This window comes from Perissodus microlepis, chromosome 22, assembly GCF_051167445.1.
Source record: "Perissodus microlepis isolate ML-2025 ecotype Zambia chromosome 22, ASM5116744v1, whole genome shotgun sequence".
Classification (NCBI taxonomy): Eukaryota; Metazoa; Chordata; class Actinopteri; order Cichliformes; family Cichlidae; genus Perissodus; species Perissodus microlepis.
In genome coordinates this window covers 9,092,378-9,111,080 of record NC_140481.1, presented here as the reverse complement: position 1 = coordinate 9,111,080, position 18,703 = coordinate 9,092,378, and the positions used below count along the sequence as shown (strand labels likewise).

At 40.4% G+C, this 18,703-nt stretch overlaps 1 protein-coding gene across 7 annotated transcripts in view; it reads left to right on the top strand.

Moving 5' to 3' along the window:
- Positions 1 to 15,737, top strand: part of LOC146362544 (receptor-type tyrosine-protein phosphatase U-like) — a 252,231-nt gene extending 236,494 nt beyond the window's left edge. For all 7 annotated transcript variants that reach the window (XM_084919376.1, XM_084919377.1, XM_084919375.1 and 4 more), the window contains 5 exons: positions 805 to 1,119; positions 4,706 to 4,831; positions 12,190 to 12,347; positions 13,526 to 13,661; positions 14,695 to 15,737. In XM_084919376.1, coding sequence (XP_084775502.1) covers positions 805 to 1,119; positions 4,706 to 4,831; positions 12,190 to 12,347; positions 13,526 to 13,661; positions 14,695 to 14,757 — 798 coding nt within the window. In that variant the 3' untranslated portion in view covers positions 14,758 to 15,737. The remainder of the gene's footprint in view (positions 1 to 804; positions 1,120 to 4,705; positions 4,832 to 12,189; positions 12,348 to 13,525; positions 13,662 to 14,694) is intronic.
- The last annotated feature ends 2,966 nt before the right edge of the window (positions 15,738 to 18,703 follow it).

Genomic DNA, 18,703 nt, shown 5'->3' with positions numbered 1-18,703 from the left:
GTCTGAACACTCACTACCACATTCCCAAACAGAAAACATTTGATTTTTGTATCAGTCGAACAAACAGCTCGTATGCATCCTCGATCGTCCAGGTGAGGGAATCCCAGAAAGTCAGTTCTGTTCATCTGGACGTCATGTTGATGTCATCACGTCATCACTAGAAGCTTTACGTTAGAGATTGAAATCCACATTGTGTATTTGTTCTTTATGTAGTATTGTTGCTTTTCTTTATACATGTGTTATTGATCGGTGACCTTTGTGTAGGGGTAGAATAATTAGAATCTCTCGCCTAGAACCCGGCTCCCCGCTCATAACGGCAACTTGTTCCCCAAATGCAATATTATGGTTACGAGTTCTGTTCATTTTATCTAACCCAATGGGGCATCATTCACAATGCTATCTGGCAGCTTAAATAATCGTTCCCTTTCAATTTCCAATTCCTTGATAATATGCTTTTCGTAGTGTATTCGATTTCAATAAATGTGTTTTTATCTATTATACCCTGTGGGGGTTTAAACTGATAATGAGTGTGTTTTAAAGTTTTCTAAGATAGGTATGCTTGTCAGGTATTGACAGTGAGGCTGCTTGAGCAGAGAACATTTTCATTGCCTCTGTCAATCCCTCTTTGATCCCATTTCTGTTTTGCTGCGTCTGTCTCCTCTTATCACAATCTTTATTCTTAGTGTTTCATTTTATCTCCCAATCTAGAATGTGGAAACATTCTCAAACACACGCCCGTCTTTCTAATTATCTTCTCTGCACACTCCTTTCTCCTTTACCTTCCCCGGTCCTCCTCCTCCCCAGACTCTGAACTCTGTGACTCCTCACCTGGATGTGGAGGAGTGCAGCATCTCCCTGATGCCCCGAAACCGTGAGAAGAACCGCAGCATGGATGTGCTGCCCCCGGACCGCTCGCTGGCCTTTCTCGTCACCACAGAGGGAGAGAGCAGCAACTACATCAATGCAGCGCTCGCAGACAGCTTCCTCCGGCCTGCTGCCTTTGTGGTGACGCCACACCCACTGCCCGGCACAACCACCGACTTCTGGAGGCTCGTGTATGACTACGGCTGCACCTCTGTGGTGATGCTCAATCAGCTCAACCAGTCCAACTCAGCCTGGGTAAGAGAAAAGGGACTGAGACTGAAACCGTTCACACATATTATGGAAGGGGAAGTAATTTTATTATTAGCTTAAGTTCTAATATCTAACTCATCAGCTTACAACTTATAATTCAGCCATGGGCGATTAAGTCTCACTATCTGAGAACATCTGCAATACAGCAGGATTTTGATTAATCCATACAGTTGCATACTCTCAAATATACATATTACTCCAATACTGAATTTTCTTTTTACCTGAATACAAAAAACCCCTTTTATGTCCAAAAACAGAGGCATTTGGCTTTATTTTGTATCTATATAATTTATCTTATGTTTTCTGTTATTCAGCACAGTCAGGTTTAACTGCTGCCACCAGTGCAGCATTTACCCTGTGAAATGTATTTATTATCTAAAGAAGATGCAGGGTCAGAAGAATGCCAGGACCAATTTTCTACCACTTCCAAGCACTGCAAGGCAAGCACTAAGTTGAAGAGCAGAGAAAAAAAACAGAAAAAAGCGACGTAAACTAAAGCGCTGTCAAGCTCCCTTTTAAGTCTGCTTGCAAGGAGCATTTCCTCCAACCTTAGAAATCAAGCAGCAGAGATGAGGAGCACTTTTGCTGTTATATATAAGAGAGAAACATTTCTATTTCAGATACTGCAATTCGAGGACCTTGGCGACCTTGTTTTCCAAACGAAATTTTTAAAAGATGCATCAAAATATAGAACATTTACATCATTCAGAAAAAAAAATCAATGGATGAACTTAATTTGGGTTGTGAAAAGCATTTTTGCTTTGATAAATAATTCTAACAGACACTCTTGTCAAAATTCAAGCATATCAGCGTCCAGCCAGTGCATGCAAACTGTCATTCCCAATTTTATTGGATTGGGCTTTTTAGCGAGCTAAGGCTGCCGTAAAATTTTTAAAACTCTTTCATGTCACTGTAATGTCATCAATTGTATTTAAAGCTGATCACACCATGAATAAAAAGCTACGTGTAGAGCTAAAACAACCCGAGGTGTCCTGGAGATTGGAGCAGCACATCCAGGTTCTTTCCGCTGGGAGCTTTTGAAGAGATCATTTTACCCTACAAAGAAATTAGTGCTTGTAGGGTTTAGAAACTTTTAGAGTGGCCTTTGAAGTAGTATGCAAGAATTTTCTGCTCTGTGCTGTGCCTATATTAGGTTCACCATACGACAACAAGGATAGGCTCCAGCCCCCTGTGACCCTGAATTAGATAAGAAAGTGGATGAATTGATCAAAGTTTCTCAAAAGGTTTCCAGTCTTAATGTCCTAAGACCCAAACCCTTTCATGGCATGCATTTTTGATTTTTCTTTGCTATTTGGGCTGGTTGGGACCTGATGAATGTAAAAACAAAGAATTATCAGATTTTTTTTTTTTTACCTGATTTTTGTTTCTGAGAAAAATTAGATCCACGTATAAGAACATTCATTTTAAATTTTGATGGAACAGTGGCAGAATAATGTCCTTGTAAGTGGATATCAGGCCCTTGTAGAGCAAAATTTAGTATTTTGGTCTAGACAACCCAAAATGTGATGTCCACATATGAGGTCCTAGGAGGTTAAGAGCAGGTTCCCCCCAATGCAATATAAGATAAGCTGAGGAAAAAACTGTTTGATCAATGGCTCAGTAACACTAGAAAAAAATAGGATGTGTATCTAGAAACAATTGGTTGTTACACTGAATTTCTTTGCTGTCGGAGACCAATTGCAAGTAGTTGCAGTGTCCAGATATGGAGGATTTTGCCTGCTCAAACTCTGGGCGACCATTTTCGATGGTCGCCCAGAGTTTGTGGGCGACCATCTGTGCAACTGCACAGTTTACCTGGTGGGAGGCCATCTGACTCTAAAGAATCCAACTTGACTGACTGAAATTACTCTCAAGCAGGTTTGCAAATAATTATCATCTAGTTTAGAAATGCAGTCATTCTGAGTTCATCTGCACTGATGAGTACAACTCATCTGCAACACGTCTCTTTGCAGCAGCAGACTTGACTCAACTGGTTGCCAGATTTTTGTTTTCCAGTGAAAGCGAGGTTGCCTGCTGCCTGTGTCATTTTGCAGTTAAATCAGTCCCACAGCACCAATATTATGATTTGCGGAGGAAATTTGGAGTGTAGCATCAGGGGAGCATGAATAGCAGGAAGTGCCCCTTTTCAGACCTCTTTCAGGACCTTTTAGTTTTTCCTACTCTTTTGTATTTCCTTCTGAGCGGACCTGAAAAACTGCTGGCCATAGCTCATTCGTTTAATGGCATAATGTGTCACTTTGAAATAAAATGAATAAATAGATAAAAAACAATAAAGTCACCAGTCAAAAGAAAGACAAAATATTCTATCTGAGTAGCATTCAGATAAATACAATAAACAGGAATGCTGCAATCAGCTCTATCAATTCTATATATGACACTCCTCATATTGTCAGCTAATAAATAAAAAGAACATGTATCCATAAAACAGGCTCCAGCACTACTTGTAGTCACAGCTGGGAAGCCTGTATTTAAAAATCTTAGCAAAACAAAGATTACTGCTTATAAGGCTTTCTTTTTAATATAGTGCATGGACACTAACAGCGTCAACAGGTCATTCTTATCCTCTTTTCCTTTAAAAGAAGATATGAATGTGAGTCACACACAGTTTGGAGAGGTCATCTGCACAAAGCTTCAATCCTCTGTTCATGCCATCCAATTCATTTACACAGCCCGTCACTGCATTAACACGTTCTTATCGTTTGGGCCCATGTTTGCTCATGCGTGGGTTTGTTCTGCTGTCTCGCTATCGCTCCTCTGTCACCGTGTCATGTCTTGTTCCTGCTCACCATTTCCACTATGCCTGTCAGCTGCAACCTATCCTTTTTTCTCTGTCACTCTCTTCTTCTTCTTCGTCTTCCTCCTTGTCTCACTACCAGTGGATTAACAGTTTGACCCTCCAACACACACTCACTCAATTTGTCCTCTTAACTTGGAGCTGCCTGTCTCCTGCCTGGATGTATAAATATTTATCGCCCCTCCTGCCCAATGTCACCGGTTAATACCCTTCTGTCAGTGTGAAATGCCGTTATCACTTCCTACTCTAAGGATCTGCTCAACCCCAAAGTCACTGCAGAATACGTCCATATGACAGCGCTTGCTACCCTGTGTGTGCCCCCCCTCCACTCCCACTTGGCCAGGGGATGCGCTTTTGAAGTGGCAGTGATAGGAGACCTTGTCTTTTGTGAGCGTCCAACCTCTCAGCTAACTTCCTGTTTATCTCTCCCGGGCACAGCCAAGGTCTCTTACTCCATTAATTTATAATGTACTAATGGTAATGATTGGGACTCATGAATAATTCAAGCTTGGTGACCGCTGCTTATGTGAAGGATTGTTCCCGCTGACGAGTGGTTTGTTTTTTGCTCATTTAATTCACAGTTGCCATTTGTAGATAATCATTGTCATTTAGGCTAATTGTCTCTCCTGTCAATACTCAGGTGTCTTGTTACTGGCTTCACCATCAGTGGGTGCTGACATAATTATTTGCACTGCCTCAAGCAAGTGTGGGCTAATGACCTGCTCCCTTCTCTTCTTGCCTCCTCTCTCGTCTCAGCCTTGTCTGCAGTACTGGCCTGAACCTGGGCTGCAGCAGTTTGGACCCATGACCGTGGAGCTTCTGTCCAGGACAGCTGACGATGATGTTATAATCCGTCTCTTCCGGGTTCAGAATATAACTCGGGTAGGTGGAACCACCATAACAAAAAACATCACAGTGATGCCCAGGCCTACTCGGTGATATTTGAATGAGCATGGTGAATCAGGAGACAGATTATACTAAGAAAACTAAGTCTAGCTTTGAAAAATCAATAACGTGGAAACAGCAAACTGTGTTTGCAACAGTTTTGCAACTCAGCTTGGGAAAAAAAGAATCTTAACATTTTAGACCAATTTCAGCTTCTTACCTGGGAAACTGCTATAAAGTCAGTATATTTAGTTTGAGTAGCACATTTCTGCTCTTCTAACAATTATAGGAGTTCTGATATTGTTCCTGCTTTACATGAGCAAACATGACACATAATGCACAACAATGGGAGCCACATTCCATAAGTTGATGTTAGCACTTGCATTACATGCACTATTCCCACATTGCAGACAGGTCTGGCCCGGATCTGGTGTCAAGCCGGCACTGCTGGCTGACTTCTGGCATGGTAAGTGGTATGTCATCCAGATATGGGCCAGGCCTGGCATAGATGGCACTGTCTATGTGATGGCATGCTACATCTGGCCCGATTGTGCTTTGGTTTATGTGGCCCAGGCTCATAGAAAACAGGCCTGCCCAAGCTGGCACTTCTGACTGACTGGTGTCATGGCAGGGTGTGTGTCAACCAGATGTGGGCCAGGTCTGGCAATGGTGGCACTATTTATGTTCCTATTTTCCTGTTTTAGTTAGAAGATCCAAATGTCATGTTGCAATACTATACTGCTATGGTAGCCAACGTTTCAAATGCAGGTTTGACAGGTTTGTGAGTGTACACTTTATCCAAAACCTCGTGAAGGTTTACTCATGTTTACCAATGGGTGGCTGTAGCTCAGGAAGTAGAGCAGGTCACCTACTGATTGGACCGTTAGTTAGTTCGATCCCTGGCTCCTCCAATCTGCATGTCAAGAGTGTGACTAAATGTGAATGTAGTTAGGAAGCGCTCAGTTTAGAGAAAGTGTGTGATTGGGTGAATGTGGCATGTTGTATAGATCACTGTGAGTAATCCAGGAGAGTAGAAAAGCACTACATTAGAATCAGTCCATTCACTATCTCAAGGGAGATTTGTCATGTTACTTTTGCACTATTTTGTTCCAGCACATGTTGTTATTATATGTGTGGTACACATTAGGCTGACATTTGGGGCCAGAGCTGAAACTGTTCTGGGCCAGCACAGAACAACCGTCAGTGTGTCTGCAACTGGCCTTGTGCTGGCCCATGTGTGGGTCAACTCTGGCAAACCAGATCTGGACCACCAAAGGGCCGTCATTCTTTGCGGTATGTGGGCCATGTGTAAGCACATTGTGTTGGCCAGATCCGAGCCATAACAATTTTGCTATGTGGGTTGGGTTGCGTGGGTTCGCTCCGGGTACTCCGGCTTCCTCCCACCGTCCAAAGACATGCAGTTTGTGGGGATAGGTTAATTGGATAATCCAAATTGCCACTAGCTGTGAATGTGGGAGTGAATGTGAGTGCGAATGGTTGTCTGTCCCTGTGTGTTAGCCCTGCGACAGACTGGTGACCTGTCCAGGTTGTACCCCGCCTCTCGCCCTATGACAGCTGGGATAGGCTCCAGCGCCCCCCCGTGACCCTGAAAAGGATAAGCGGAAGCGAATGGATGGATGGATGGATGGGTTGGAGGGACCATGTTGAAGTTTTCAAGAATCTCTAACAACCACCTTTGTGTCGAGAGCCATTACTGATGACAAGAATCCAGTATACCAGCACAGTTTGTTTTGTTCAACATCCAAAGGCTTATATCTGATAGTCAGTGCCAAGCTGTTCTGTAACATCCTGTTCCATCATGACAAAAATCCCACACACAGGGCATGGATATACTCACTTTTTTTAATCCAGGTAAGTTCAGGTTTATTTCTGGGTCAGTATTACAGGGTGGCTCACTTCTTACCAGGTTGCATTACCATGGTAACTTACACTCCACACCAAACCTGCTTTGGAGCAGGTTAATTTTGAGGTAAGAGATCAGTGGGTATGAAAGCGCTGCCTACTGATCAATCAGTTATCCACAAAAAAGCTCCACAGTTCCTGGAAGATCCCTCAGACCTCGGCGCGCTCTTGTAAAAGGGTCGAAATGTTTTTAAAAAGCAGCTGCAGCAACCTTTGAAGCAATTTTTATATTCTTCAGTATGTGATCTTAAAAGTGGTCACGTACATTGTAATTGTGGATGCTATATATTCAATTTGTGCATAAGCTAATTCTATATCTGAGTTATGTTACCTCAGATACCTTGTATGAGAGGTGCAGATAAGAATGTGATTCATTTTCAGTAATGCTGTTTCAGTGCTATCAATGAAATGAATGTTGTTTCCCTGAACTAGCTGAAGAAGCTGATGAGCCTCAACTTTCACAAACATTTTTGAAAAACATGGCAGTTTAGAAATAGGCCTGTAAATCTGTAAATTAGTGGCATCTATGAAGGGTTTTTTTAAGCAGAGGGAAGACACTGGCAGGGTTAAAGTAGTCTGGATTGCAGCCAGATAAAAGGGAATTGTTTATAATAGAGAGAAGTCAAGCGGAGATGACAGGTAAAACCTCTTTAATCAATTTAGGAGGGATAATGTCAGTTGGGCAGGAAGAAGTGTGCATGTGTGTGACTATATTAATGAGATCTGTTGTGAAAATCAGATAAAACCTGAAAAACAGAAGTGGGTAGTGGGTAACTGTTGGGCAGGTTGCACAAAAACAAAACTAAACTGTGACTTGCTACACAGCAAAATCTCCAGTGTTAAATTAACACTAGAGAGTGTCTATATGGGTCCACACCTCTGAGTGTTAAATACAACACTGTTGAGTGTTAAATTAACACTTTTGACAGTGTTATATGTTTAAAAGTGACCTAGTCCGTTTTGAAGATTAACAATGGCTAACACTGAGCAGTGCTGATTTTCTAACACTGGAATATTTCTAACATTTTGAGTTATTTTCCAGTGTTAGAAAATCAGCACTGCTCAGTGTTAGCCATTGTTAATCTTCAAAACGGACTAGGTCACTTTTAAACATATAACACTGTCAAAAGTGTTAATTTAACACTCAACAGTGTTGTATTTAACACTCAGAGGAGTGGACCCATATAGACACTCTCTAGTGTTAATTTAACACTGGAGATTTTGCTGTGTACAGTTAATCTTGATAACAAAAACGTTCAGAATTTCTTTTCATAGATAGAAAATATAAAAATGTGTCATTGTGTTTTAACAAGAACCTTGGATTGTGCATATTATTGTTAATCAAACTAGCAAAATGTTCTGGGAAGACAAGACTGACTGTAAAAGTGTCAGAAATTATACATTTGTGATCAGACAATGATTCAGACACTTTCAGGGAGTTTATTGATATAATGAGAGTAAAGACCAGATCCAGTGTACGTCCACCATTATGTCCTTATTAGTCATTTAATTGATGTGCTAAGTTAAATGACTTTGAAATATTGAGAAAATCTCTGGCAGTGCAGTTACAGGGATCATCAATGTGTAAATTAATCACACCTAACGAAATATATTTTTCTTAAATTTAACAGCAACAGATGAAAGCAGATTAGAGAATTCATTCAGAAATATTACCAGATTTAAGAGTTTGGTAGATAACAATAAGGCAAAGTGGATATTCACACTGAATTTTGAAAAGCAGTGATTCGGCAAGTGTGAAATGAATCATGAGTAAAATTAAATACAATTTAAATTATCCTTGTAAACTAATGCTCTTAGTTTACAAGAGCATTAGTTTGCCTGACAGTCTCAGAATCAAGAATTCAAGAATTTGTAGTTGGGTGACTAAAATTCCCTGAAACCAGCAGTGCCCTGGTTTAAACCAACTGAAACAGATACTGCAGGCCACAAACCCGTGGCCACAAACCCGCAAACAAATGATTTACGAGTTAAAATATCTATTTTTACAAAAACCGATAACTGCAGGAGAGACGAGCTTCAGTGGCTGACACTTACATGGTACAGTAAGATTATTAAACCTGGCTGTAGAAATATGGTCAATGTGGGTTTTTCCATCTGTGCCTTATAATCACAGGCATGGTGAAGTTGAAGTGGCTGACCTTGAGACCTAAAAACTTGGTGTTGTAGTGGTAGAACAGCGGATGTGCAATTTATCTGGTGAAAATCTATCTGATATTAATGGTAAGAAAATAACTGTACCTGTAATGGAGCAGGGGTTAGCAGGAGTTTTCCACCGTCATGCTGTAGAAGTCACAAGTGAAGGCTTAGATCAATATTTGTGGTCAAAATACTTGAATCCCCGTCATTTGGGTGAAGATCATTTTGCTTTAAAAGGTTCACGTAGGTTGAGGAATGATGTGAAGTTGACCACAAAGGGGATGTCATTATTCCTGCAGAAGCCCTTAAGCCAGATGTGAAACTCACACAGACAGCTGAACTTCACAACACTAATAGGGGGGTGTCAGCAAACAGATGATACGCTGCTTTCAAGTGGCCATAGAAGGCCCACGAGTCTTTTTTGAGGGTCTCTGACTAATGATATTTTAAGTCATGAGCTTGGATGTGGACAACTGTTGTAGAGGCTTTGTGGTAGGTTTTCCACAGCTGTAGAGCTTTTAGAGCGATGCCATTCACACAGTCTGGGATAGCTAAGCATAGGGGGAACCCTGGGTTAACATAGTGAGCTGGTCACCAGCTTTGTGTGACCACTTATCCTAATAAACACCAGTGTTATGTTAAGTGAATCCAGATAAAGAAACATACCCTGGGCATGTTGAAATCACTAGTACAGGGTTCACAGCATGTACTCCACTAAGCTTAACTCTCTTTCAGGAACAGAAAATTCAAAGTTCTCCTCATTTGGGGTCACCAAGCTTGGAGCTGTTAGTTAAACCTACTTCTTGGAATAGGGCCCTGAGTAAGGAATATACAACGGATGAGTTTACAAAGTGGAACACAGGACTAGAGTTTACATACACTGGGAGTGACAAACAGAGTGAGAATGAGATGCAGGTGGAGGTAACAGAGAAACACAGGGGGAAAGCTACCTGATATTGCAAATCAACAACTGTCCTCCTGTTTTGGTTCTTCAAAAGTCCACAATGAGGCTTATAGGGAATCAGTCTAAATGCCAGTGGTTTTCTTCAATCACTACATTATAGAATCAAGACTTATAGATATATTAGGTTAGATTAGGTATATGTGTCGATCATTAGAGTAAAAAACCTGCATTTTATTATCTTGAGAAAGACTTAGAATTTCCACTCAGGCAGCCCACCTTTCCTATAAGCCCTGTATTTCTACATGCACACAACTGAGTGGCATCAGGCAGGCCTTACATAAATCTCTAAAGGTTTTTGGGTTTGAGATTTCAAATATGTTTCTGTTATTTTGTATGTCATGAATTACCATGACAAGGCAGCAACAGAATGGAGAGATACTGCTGGTTTCTACAATTCCAAACTATTTAACTTCTCCCCAGTGTCCAAACTATTTTCTCTGACTTGACTTAATGAACGGGTTTAATTGCTTTCCCTCCGTTTTCTTTCCTGTACAGAATCAGAAACATTAAGATCCAAGTGTAAACCCTGCATGTCTCTCGGTTCCCTTGATATGTCACTTTGACAGACTTAATTTCTAAAATTGCTGTTTAAACATCTAATTTTCTTATCAAATGACATGTTTTTACTTTAACATTGAATATGGACAAAAACACTTGATCAAGCCCTACCTCAGCAGACAACTTTTTTTGCAGCTGTAGTTCCTGGCACCCAATCAATTCATTTATTTTCAAGAGGATAACTGAAGCCTGACACACATATAATAATTCTGAACGGTGACCTAGGTCCCAGCTTGATTTTGTTCTACTCAGCGGTCGGAGTAATTTGCTGCATGTGGTCCTGAGACCTATTTAATAAGCAGTTTTTGTTTTATTTGAGCAACTATACAATACTGAAAGAGATTTTAACAATCAAATATTACTTTAAAAAAGTTTTTTATTTTTATTTTGACCATATCCAACATTTGAGTATGAATGAAATATTTGTGTTACCAGTAGTGAGTCTTTGTGTTTGCTCATGTGCATGAGTGTTGTCTGAGTAGCTTAGCATGACCTGTAGCAGCAGTTGCACCTCCTATCCTTTGACCTCAGTAGATCCTCAACAATCCTCTGTAGGTGCTTTCAGAAGCAGATGTGTCTCTTGTCTTTAGCTCACAGTAGTGTTAACCTCCCCTGTTACTTCAGTATCCCACTCGGCCCCTCAATTATCTTAACATCATGTCAGAAACTGTTCCCACATGCGCTCCACAGGATCCGGAGAAGACAGAAACACCAGAGCAAGACACCATTAAACTCTGTCCTAAGAAGGTATTCTATTGTCCAGTAGATAGCACAGATCCTACATGTCACCAAACATTATCTTATTTGTGATGCGCTTCTACCTCACAACAGAGGCATCGTTACTTCTTGTATTCCTTAAAATTAAAGGTTCCTTATGGAGTTCTTCTTCACTAAAAACACTATAAAGCAATGTTTTAGTATCCTCTACATTTTCTTTAATTTTTAAAAAAAGGTTGTGTACAATTTCAGTTAAACACACCTTTGACCTTGAAATGTTGAAACTGTATTTTTGGACATAGCCTGGGCTTTGGTGAGGTCAAACATTCAAGTAGCCATCAAATACGCTAATAAAATATGCTTTTAAAGCTGCACCAATCAATATTTTTATATTAATGGATCAAGTGACCGTTTGTGATTTTACTAACAGCCTCAGAGATAATTAAAACCAAACTCTAAAGGAGATTGTTCCATCTTTCTCTGTTTTTTAAGAGCCCGAAACTGTTGTGTTTTCATTTCACTTTCTTTGCTCTGATGCACCTGGTTTATAGCTACGTTAGTGAACTATTTATCAGCTAAAATTCCTTTTACCAGGAATTGCTGAAGGTGAAACTATAGCTAACAGGATAGCTAAACATGACTACATGAAGATGGATAATGCGTCTCTCCATGTCCCCGAATGTTTTAAATCAGCAACAGTTGTCTAAAAGTATAAAAAACGTTTGCATATTTTATTTAGGTGCAAATGTAGAAAACTGTAACTTTAAATTCAAAAGATTTGGTTAGTGCTGCTTGGTAGGAATGTATTGAATATATGAAATATGATGGCTTCTAAACTATGTTTACATTTTTGTTGATAACTGAGTTTGATGTGTTTTTTTAACAACCTCCTAATAGAAAAGTACAGAAGCAGAACAGGTCTGAGAGCTGACAGAATTACCTCTGACTGACAAGCACATATGTTTCTGAATGGGTTTGTAGTGTGTGAAGCATGCATGATGAAGCTTTTTCCTTTTTCTGCTTCTCTCCTGTGCAGCTTCAGGAGGGCCAGCTTGTTGTGCGTCACTTCCAGTTCCTGCGCTGGTCTCCATACCGTGATGTGCCCGACTCCAAGAAAGCCTTCCTTAGCCTTTTGGCTCAGGTTCACAACTGGCAGAGGGAGTGTGGGGAAGGACGCACCGTCGTTCATTGCCTGTGAGTCTGCTTACATACACCTGCACCATCCATTCTGTTTCTTTAATTTAGCTATCATTGCTACAATAAGCACTTGGGGTTGTTTGCTTTGTACCAGCACTGGGTAGAAAGATAGTGAAGGTTGCATCACAGCACCACAGTTCCTGGTTAAAACGCCTGCTGTGTGAAGTTTGTATGTTCACCATGCAGGTGCTTTAGCTTCCTCCCATAGCCCAAAGATACGCATGTTAGGTTAACTAATTTTAAATTGGCCATGGATGTAGAGTACACAGTGTGCTCTGAATATATGTACAATGACTAGCAAAGTGCTAAATAAAGGCACCATGTGAGTACCTGCTTCAGGACCTGGATCACTTGCAATGTGAAAGACTCATTGTCACAAACAGGGAGTAATTCTTTTTAATTTAATTTTTTTTTAATTTAAAAACTTTGTCTAATATTGCATTTGTTTTATTACAAAAAATGCACAAAAATTAAATGAAATAAATTAGAGAGAGGGTGAACACTTTTTCACAGTGCTGTGCATGTAATTTGCATCATGCAAAAGGAATTTTTACTTCATTTATTTGTCTATGCACTTTTAAAGTATTTACTGGATTCAAGCATTAGCATTATGAGTACAGCAGGTCTAAACTTCATGTCTAAAAGGCTGAGATTCTCAGTCTCTTTCAGACTCTGTTGAAGGCTGAATTTCTGAATGTTTGACCTTAAGTAGTCCGTACTGCGAGTAATGACAGCTTACATTCACATTGTTCGCCTTGCTACTTTTTCTTTAAATGGTTACAGAAAGTTCTTTTCTTAACAGTTAAATTTCAGTTTTGCTGAAGAAATATTATCCAATAAATATGGCATCAGCGCCACATAATTACTGTCCCCTATCCTCATGTCAGGGCCTTTGTTCTCTGGAGATCAGGCTATGTGTAAGACATTTAATATCTGATTAAATCCCAGCTCCTGTATTTTAATGAGAACTTTACTCAGATATTCATCTTGCATGACTGCCGGCTGGCCTTTTTCTGGCAGCATGCTTGATCTGCGGTCAGTCAAACTGTGACATTTCACTCTGTAGCACCCCTCTGAGAGGCTGTGTGAGCTGCTCTACCACATCTTTATTAGGTCACTCATGTCTTTATGCTTCTATTTTCTGTGTGTGTCTTTGTTCATTCCTTCTGGAGTAGGAATGGCGGCGGTCGAAGCGGTACTTTCTGTGCTTGCACCATGATCCTGGAAATGATTCGACACCACAGCATGGTGGATGTGTTCTTTGCTGCCAAAACGCTGCGCAACTCTAAGCCAAACATGGTGGAGACAATGGTAAGCAAGAAGGAGGAGACTTTGGGACTATTCTAGGAAGGTTTAGCTAATAGCTCTGATTTTGTTAACCCTGAGATGAGGGGAAACTCCTACTTTTCTGTTCTGGAAAGAGTTCCCTTAAACTCTCTCTGTTACCAGGGTAACAGACTCTATAAAGAAAACCAGTTGATGGGCATCGGTGGGGGGTTGGGGCTAAAAGCATTTTTAACCAGTGAGGGAAGAAATAATGACATTTCGTATTGGAAAAGAAAGAAAAAAATTAGGTTACTACATTACCATCAGTACGTTAGATTTCTACTGAAGAATTATAAAGAAAAAACATAAACGCGTTTGAATTTAAAAATGTCTTTGTGGCAGGTTCACTCTGGTAACTAAAACCACAGATCTATAAATAAACTTTGTCTGATCTGTTTCTCCTGATTTTTATCTTCTGTTTCCGTCGCCTACATTTTGTTCCTATTGGATCATAGCTTTCAGATCAAAATTCAACCCTAACCCTAAATGATAACTAAAAACAGTATAAAAATATGTATATTTTATATCAAAATTTTATTCTCTCTTTAATGATGACAGAGTGGACCAAACTGATTAAAATCTCTGCTGTTTTTCATGACGAATATCACGCTCAGCACTGACATATAATATAATCTGCTGGATTATATTGGCCAGTCTGGTCTTTATTTACATGTTACTGTGGTAAATCATAGTGTCATGTCATTGATGATGACTTACTTTGTCTACTCATGCACGTGCCTATCTCAAGTTGAACGTAATCTGAGTTGATTGGAAATGCATACATTCCCAACTTGTTTCAGCTAATTTGTTTGTAAAATAACTTTTCAAACAGTATGTTTACAGAGAAATATGATAAGAATAACACGTTATTGAGTTATCACATTACTGTATGTTTGACATGGCCAAGCACTGTTTATCTCATTCAGTGCAAGAAAATAGTCTAGATGTAACCACTTTAATTGCATAACAATATTTAATAATCATGATATGAAAAAACAAGCCTCTGTTTTGTTTCCAGGAACAGTACCGGTTCTGCTATGACCTGGCCCAGGAGTACCTGGACTGTTTGGAAGTCAGATAGCATCTATCCCTTTCATCTCGTCAATCCTCAAGTAGACGGTCCAGATCCTGGACCCTGCATCTTGGATCTTTGCTCCTGCCTCCTTAGTCCATGTAAGCAGCTCTGTTTTTCTCGTTTGCAACGCCTGGATGAAACATCGGCCGTAAAGGCTGATAGAGAAAGTTCCCGGGAAAATTTGTAATATACTACTGACACCCTTCTTGGCTTTTCCTCTGCGCTCTGATCCAACCCGTACTCTTTTTTTTTGCCACTCTACATCTGCCAAAATGTGGAACACTACAGGAGTGGAGTTTACTTTATAAAACCACTGTCAACGCAAGCCGGACTACCTGTTGTACAACTCACTGACTGGATACAAAGATCTCTGCTGTATCCTGCCTTACTATGAACGCTGAACACTGATAGGCCAGGCACTGGATGATATTTTGTGTTTGTTTGTAACATTGTAAATGGTGCAATCTGCTGTTGGTGAACATCCCATGTTGTACTATATTATATTTGAATTTATCGTGGGTGGGGCTGATGGTCAAAGGGTTACGTGAGGCTGAGCTGGAAAGAGGTCGGTCACATCCAATGGACATATCTGTACAGTGAAGTTGTGTTGGACCTAATTTCTCTTTATTTATTCTTTGTGTATATAGATATTTCTTTTTCTTCCCTCGGGTGTTTCTAGATGTTCTTAACGTCTCTCAGTGTGCCAATCCATTCTCTCTGTGTCTGTAAAAGGGGTAGGGTTCAACATCTGCATGCCCAGTCTTAAGTGTTCCATTGCAGTGTGTGGCCCAAGTCTGCTTTAGGGTGGGTTCTGCAAAAACGAATCCCTCTGCTAGTCCTGAGAGAGCTCCATAAACGTAACCATGTGTTGCTGTGAGAATACAGTGAAAATCTGTTGCTTTCTAAATTTGTATTTATTCAATGTGTTTTCTTTTCAAAATAGTGTATAAAAGAGGAAAAGAAATAAAATATGCTGTTGCCGCATAGCCACACTTTTTGAAGAGGTTTTTATTAGTGCATTTCACAGACGCAAGCAGAACAACTCGGGCTGAATCTTGGCATCCTCTATGACCTACACTTCCAGAATGAAAAAACGGATTCTCTTGTTAGCATCACGGATATGTTACGCAATGTGTAAGCTCCACCCATCAACTGGACACATCCATGCCCTGCAGTAAGATGAGTTACAAAATCACAAAGAGGAAGGTAACTACAAAGACATTCAAAACAATCACAAAGAGATGCAAAGTGATGACATCATGACTACAAAGAAACACAAAAAACTACAGAGAGACTTAAAGAAGCCACAGATTATAAACAACCACAATAAGATGCAAACTGACAACAACATGACTATAAAGACGCATAAAACAAGTGCAAACAGAATTAGAATGGGGGGTGTCCTTTGCATATCTGGCCGTGTACACAACCCAGTGGCTGTTAATGTGTCCAGGACTGGAGGCTATTTAGAGCCACAAATAGGAATTTCTCATTAATATTGTATCACAATATTCAGTTTTTACATCTTGAATTAATAATAATGCAGATTTATTACTGCAAAGAAGAAAACTTGAGCTTCAACACATTTTTAGACACCCGCCTTCCCATTTCATGCCCCAGTTCCCCTCCCCCACGGAGTCCTACATGGATGTGTGGCAGACGCTTAACTCCAAAAAGGCATTTTTAAACACTTTTGCATTTGTGATTTAAAAAAAAAAAACAAGATTGTCGCCTCCCCCAACCACCAGCACCGGAAAAAAATCCCTCACTAGCCCCGCCTCATACATCCAAGAGATATTGGTGCTAAAAAAAAAGCACCAGACAGTTCACTCTCTTGACCTGTGTTTTAATTTACGCTTATCATTTAATTAGCAACTTTAATGGACTTTTTTTTTATCACTACCACCAAACAGACCCTCTAGTATTAAACCACCTCTTTAATTGGAGAGTCCTGATGATCCTATTGATCGAGGGCCCGGCACACTTAATCTGCATGTGGCGCTTCACATGTGATGTCACATCTAGTGTTTTTCCTTTTTTTTCTCCCTTTTTTTTTTTTTAAATGAGTGGATAAAAAAGCTTCACTGATTCACTGTTTGACCCTCTGCTACCATCCAAGCTCCATTTTTTAGCAATATACTGTACTCCCACTGCACCTTGAAAGGAGAGGAAGGACACTGACAGGATTTCTAACACAGCAGGTGCATGAACTCCAGAAACAGTGAAAGAATGTGAACACAGGTCAGAGGTCACACTGAGCTGTCTGGTTGGCCTGTCCTTTTTGTCTTCCTTGTTCAATTGCGTTCGCTTCTTGTGTTTTCAAATGAATCTATCTGCCTTCCCTGCATTTAAAAATGATGAAAAGCTGCATAATGCATGTTGGATGAAAAACACAGTTGCCATTGTGTGCAGCACACAAAAGGATGGGGATGACGCGCTCCTCAAAGCATCTGTTTATGTCAGATTACAATTCACAAACCTGGAAATGTGTGTTTTTTTTTCCTCATTTACCTCCACTGCTATTGCCTTTTTTCTTTTTACCGCTGATCTGATTCAGAGAACAGTGCGAGACTCATTGTTGCAGCAGCGTTTACTGTAATTACTATAGGAGCCATTGTCTCACACTGAAAGGCTGTGTTCAAGTGGTGGAACTCAGACTTTTCTAGATGACTGAGTGAAATTAAAAAGGAGGCTCTGTAGATATATGGAGCTGCTTATCTTGAGGCTTTGAGTCATCTTGGGGCTTTTTTACACATATAGTTACAGGAAACTGTTCTCGGGCAGATTATCAGCTTGTTATGTAAAGGGAGCGGACTAATGTCTAAACCTGAATTACCTGCAGTAATGACTAAAGCTAGCCACATTAATAACATAGTTTAGTATTTTTTATATTGTTTTGCTTTTTTCATCATCACACCCTCATGCTAACAGCGATGACAACAGGCTCATACAAGCCTTCTGACTGTTCAAATTCTCACTCATAAGTCATTTATATCCACATTAAAGTGCAGACACATTGAGCCGCTGTTGCATGCTCTAAGCCAATAACAAATAATGCCGGGCTGATTTCCATGACTGATCTGATGGCGGTGGCTTACAGCTCATCTTTGGATGAGTTCATCAGGATTTGTAGGGCTGGCTTTTTTCCTTATCTCACGCTGTGTTAGGTCCATAGCTTTTACATTTCTGTAATCAAATGGCATTTTGTTTTCCAAGAGCCAAATGAGCCGGCAGGAGGGGCTGTTTGGAGGGTAGCACACCCTGGCACCCTGGCATCACGACTCTGCAGAAGGCAAGCTGTGCAAACACAAACACAAAAGATCCATCTCATCCCCCCTGCTGGCTTTCTGTTAAGGTTAAAGCCATGCGATGTGAAGCCACATGAATTAATTAATATTGTTTTCAGTTTTTTTGGCAGATTGATCACGGAGAGAGAGGGTGACTGGAGATGTATGCATGTGCTCTGCTCTCTACTGGGAGATTCCATCTGAGTTTGCTTTATCTCCAAATCCATAACATAGATTCATCTTATGCTGGACACAATGTTACATTACAGTATATTAAATTAGATTAGACAAGGAAATGGACCCAAAGCTCTGTCTATACATTAGAAAAAAGGTCCGTGCAACATACTTCAAGATGCTAGGTTTGCCAATGCTAAAAAGCTGGTGTGTTTGTGTGTGCGTGTGTGTGTATTTTAAAATGTCTTATTCAGTGTGGTAATCATTGATTATGTCAGGTGAGGATAACAGAATGTCTATGAAGGTCGGCAAATATGTCGTTTGGTAAGAAGGCACTACATCAGTCAGGGTAGCCTGTGGCAGTGCAGGGCAAAACTGATGAGACTGTTCCCCCATCCTCAGAGGGGGAGGGAAGATGTGAAGCAATGGCCGAGGGCGAGTCAATAATGAACTTGCTTTATCCCAGTGGCTCACAGTGCATAGGACGTGCA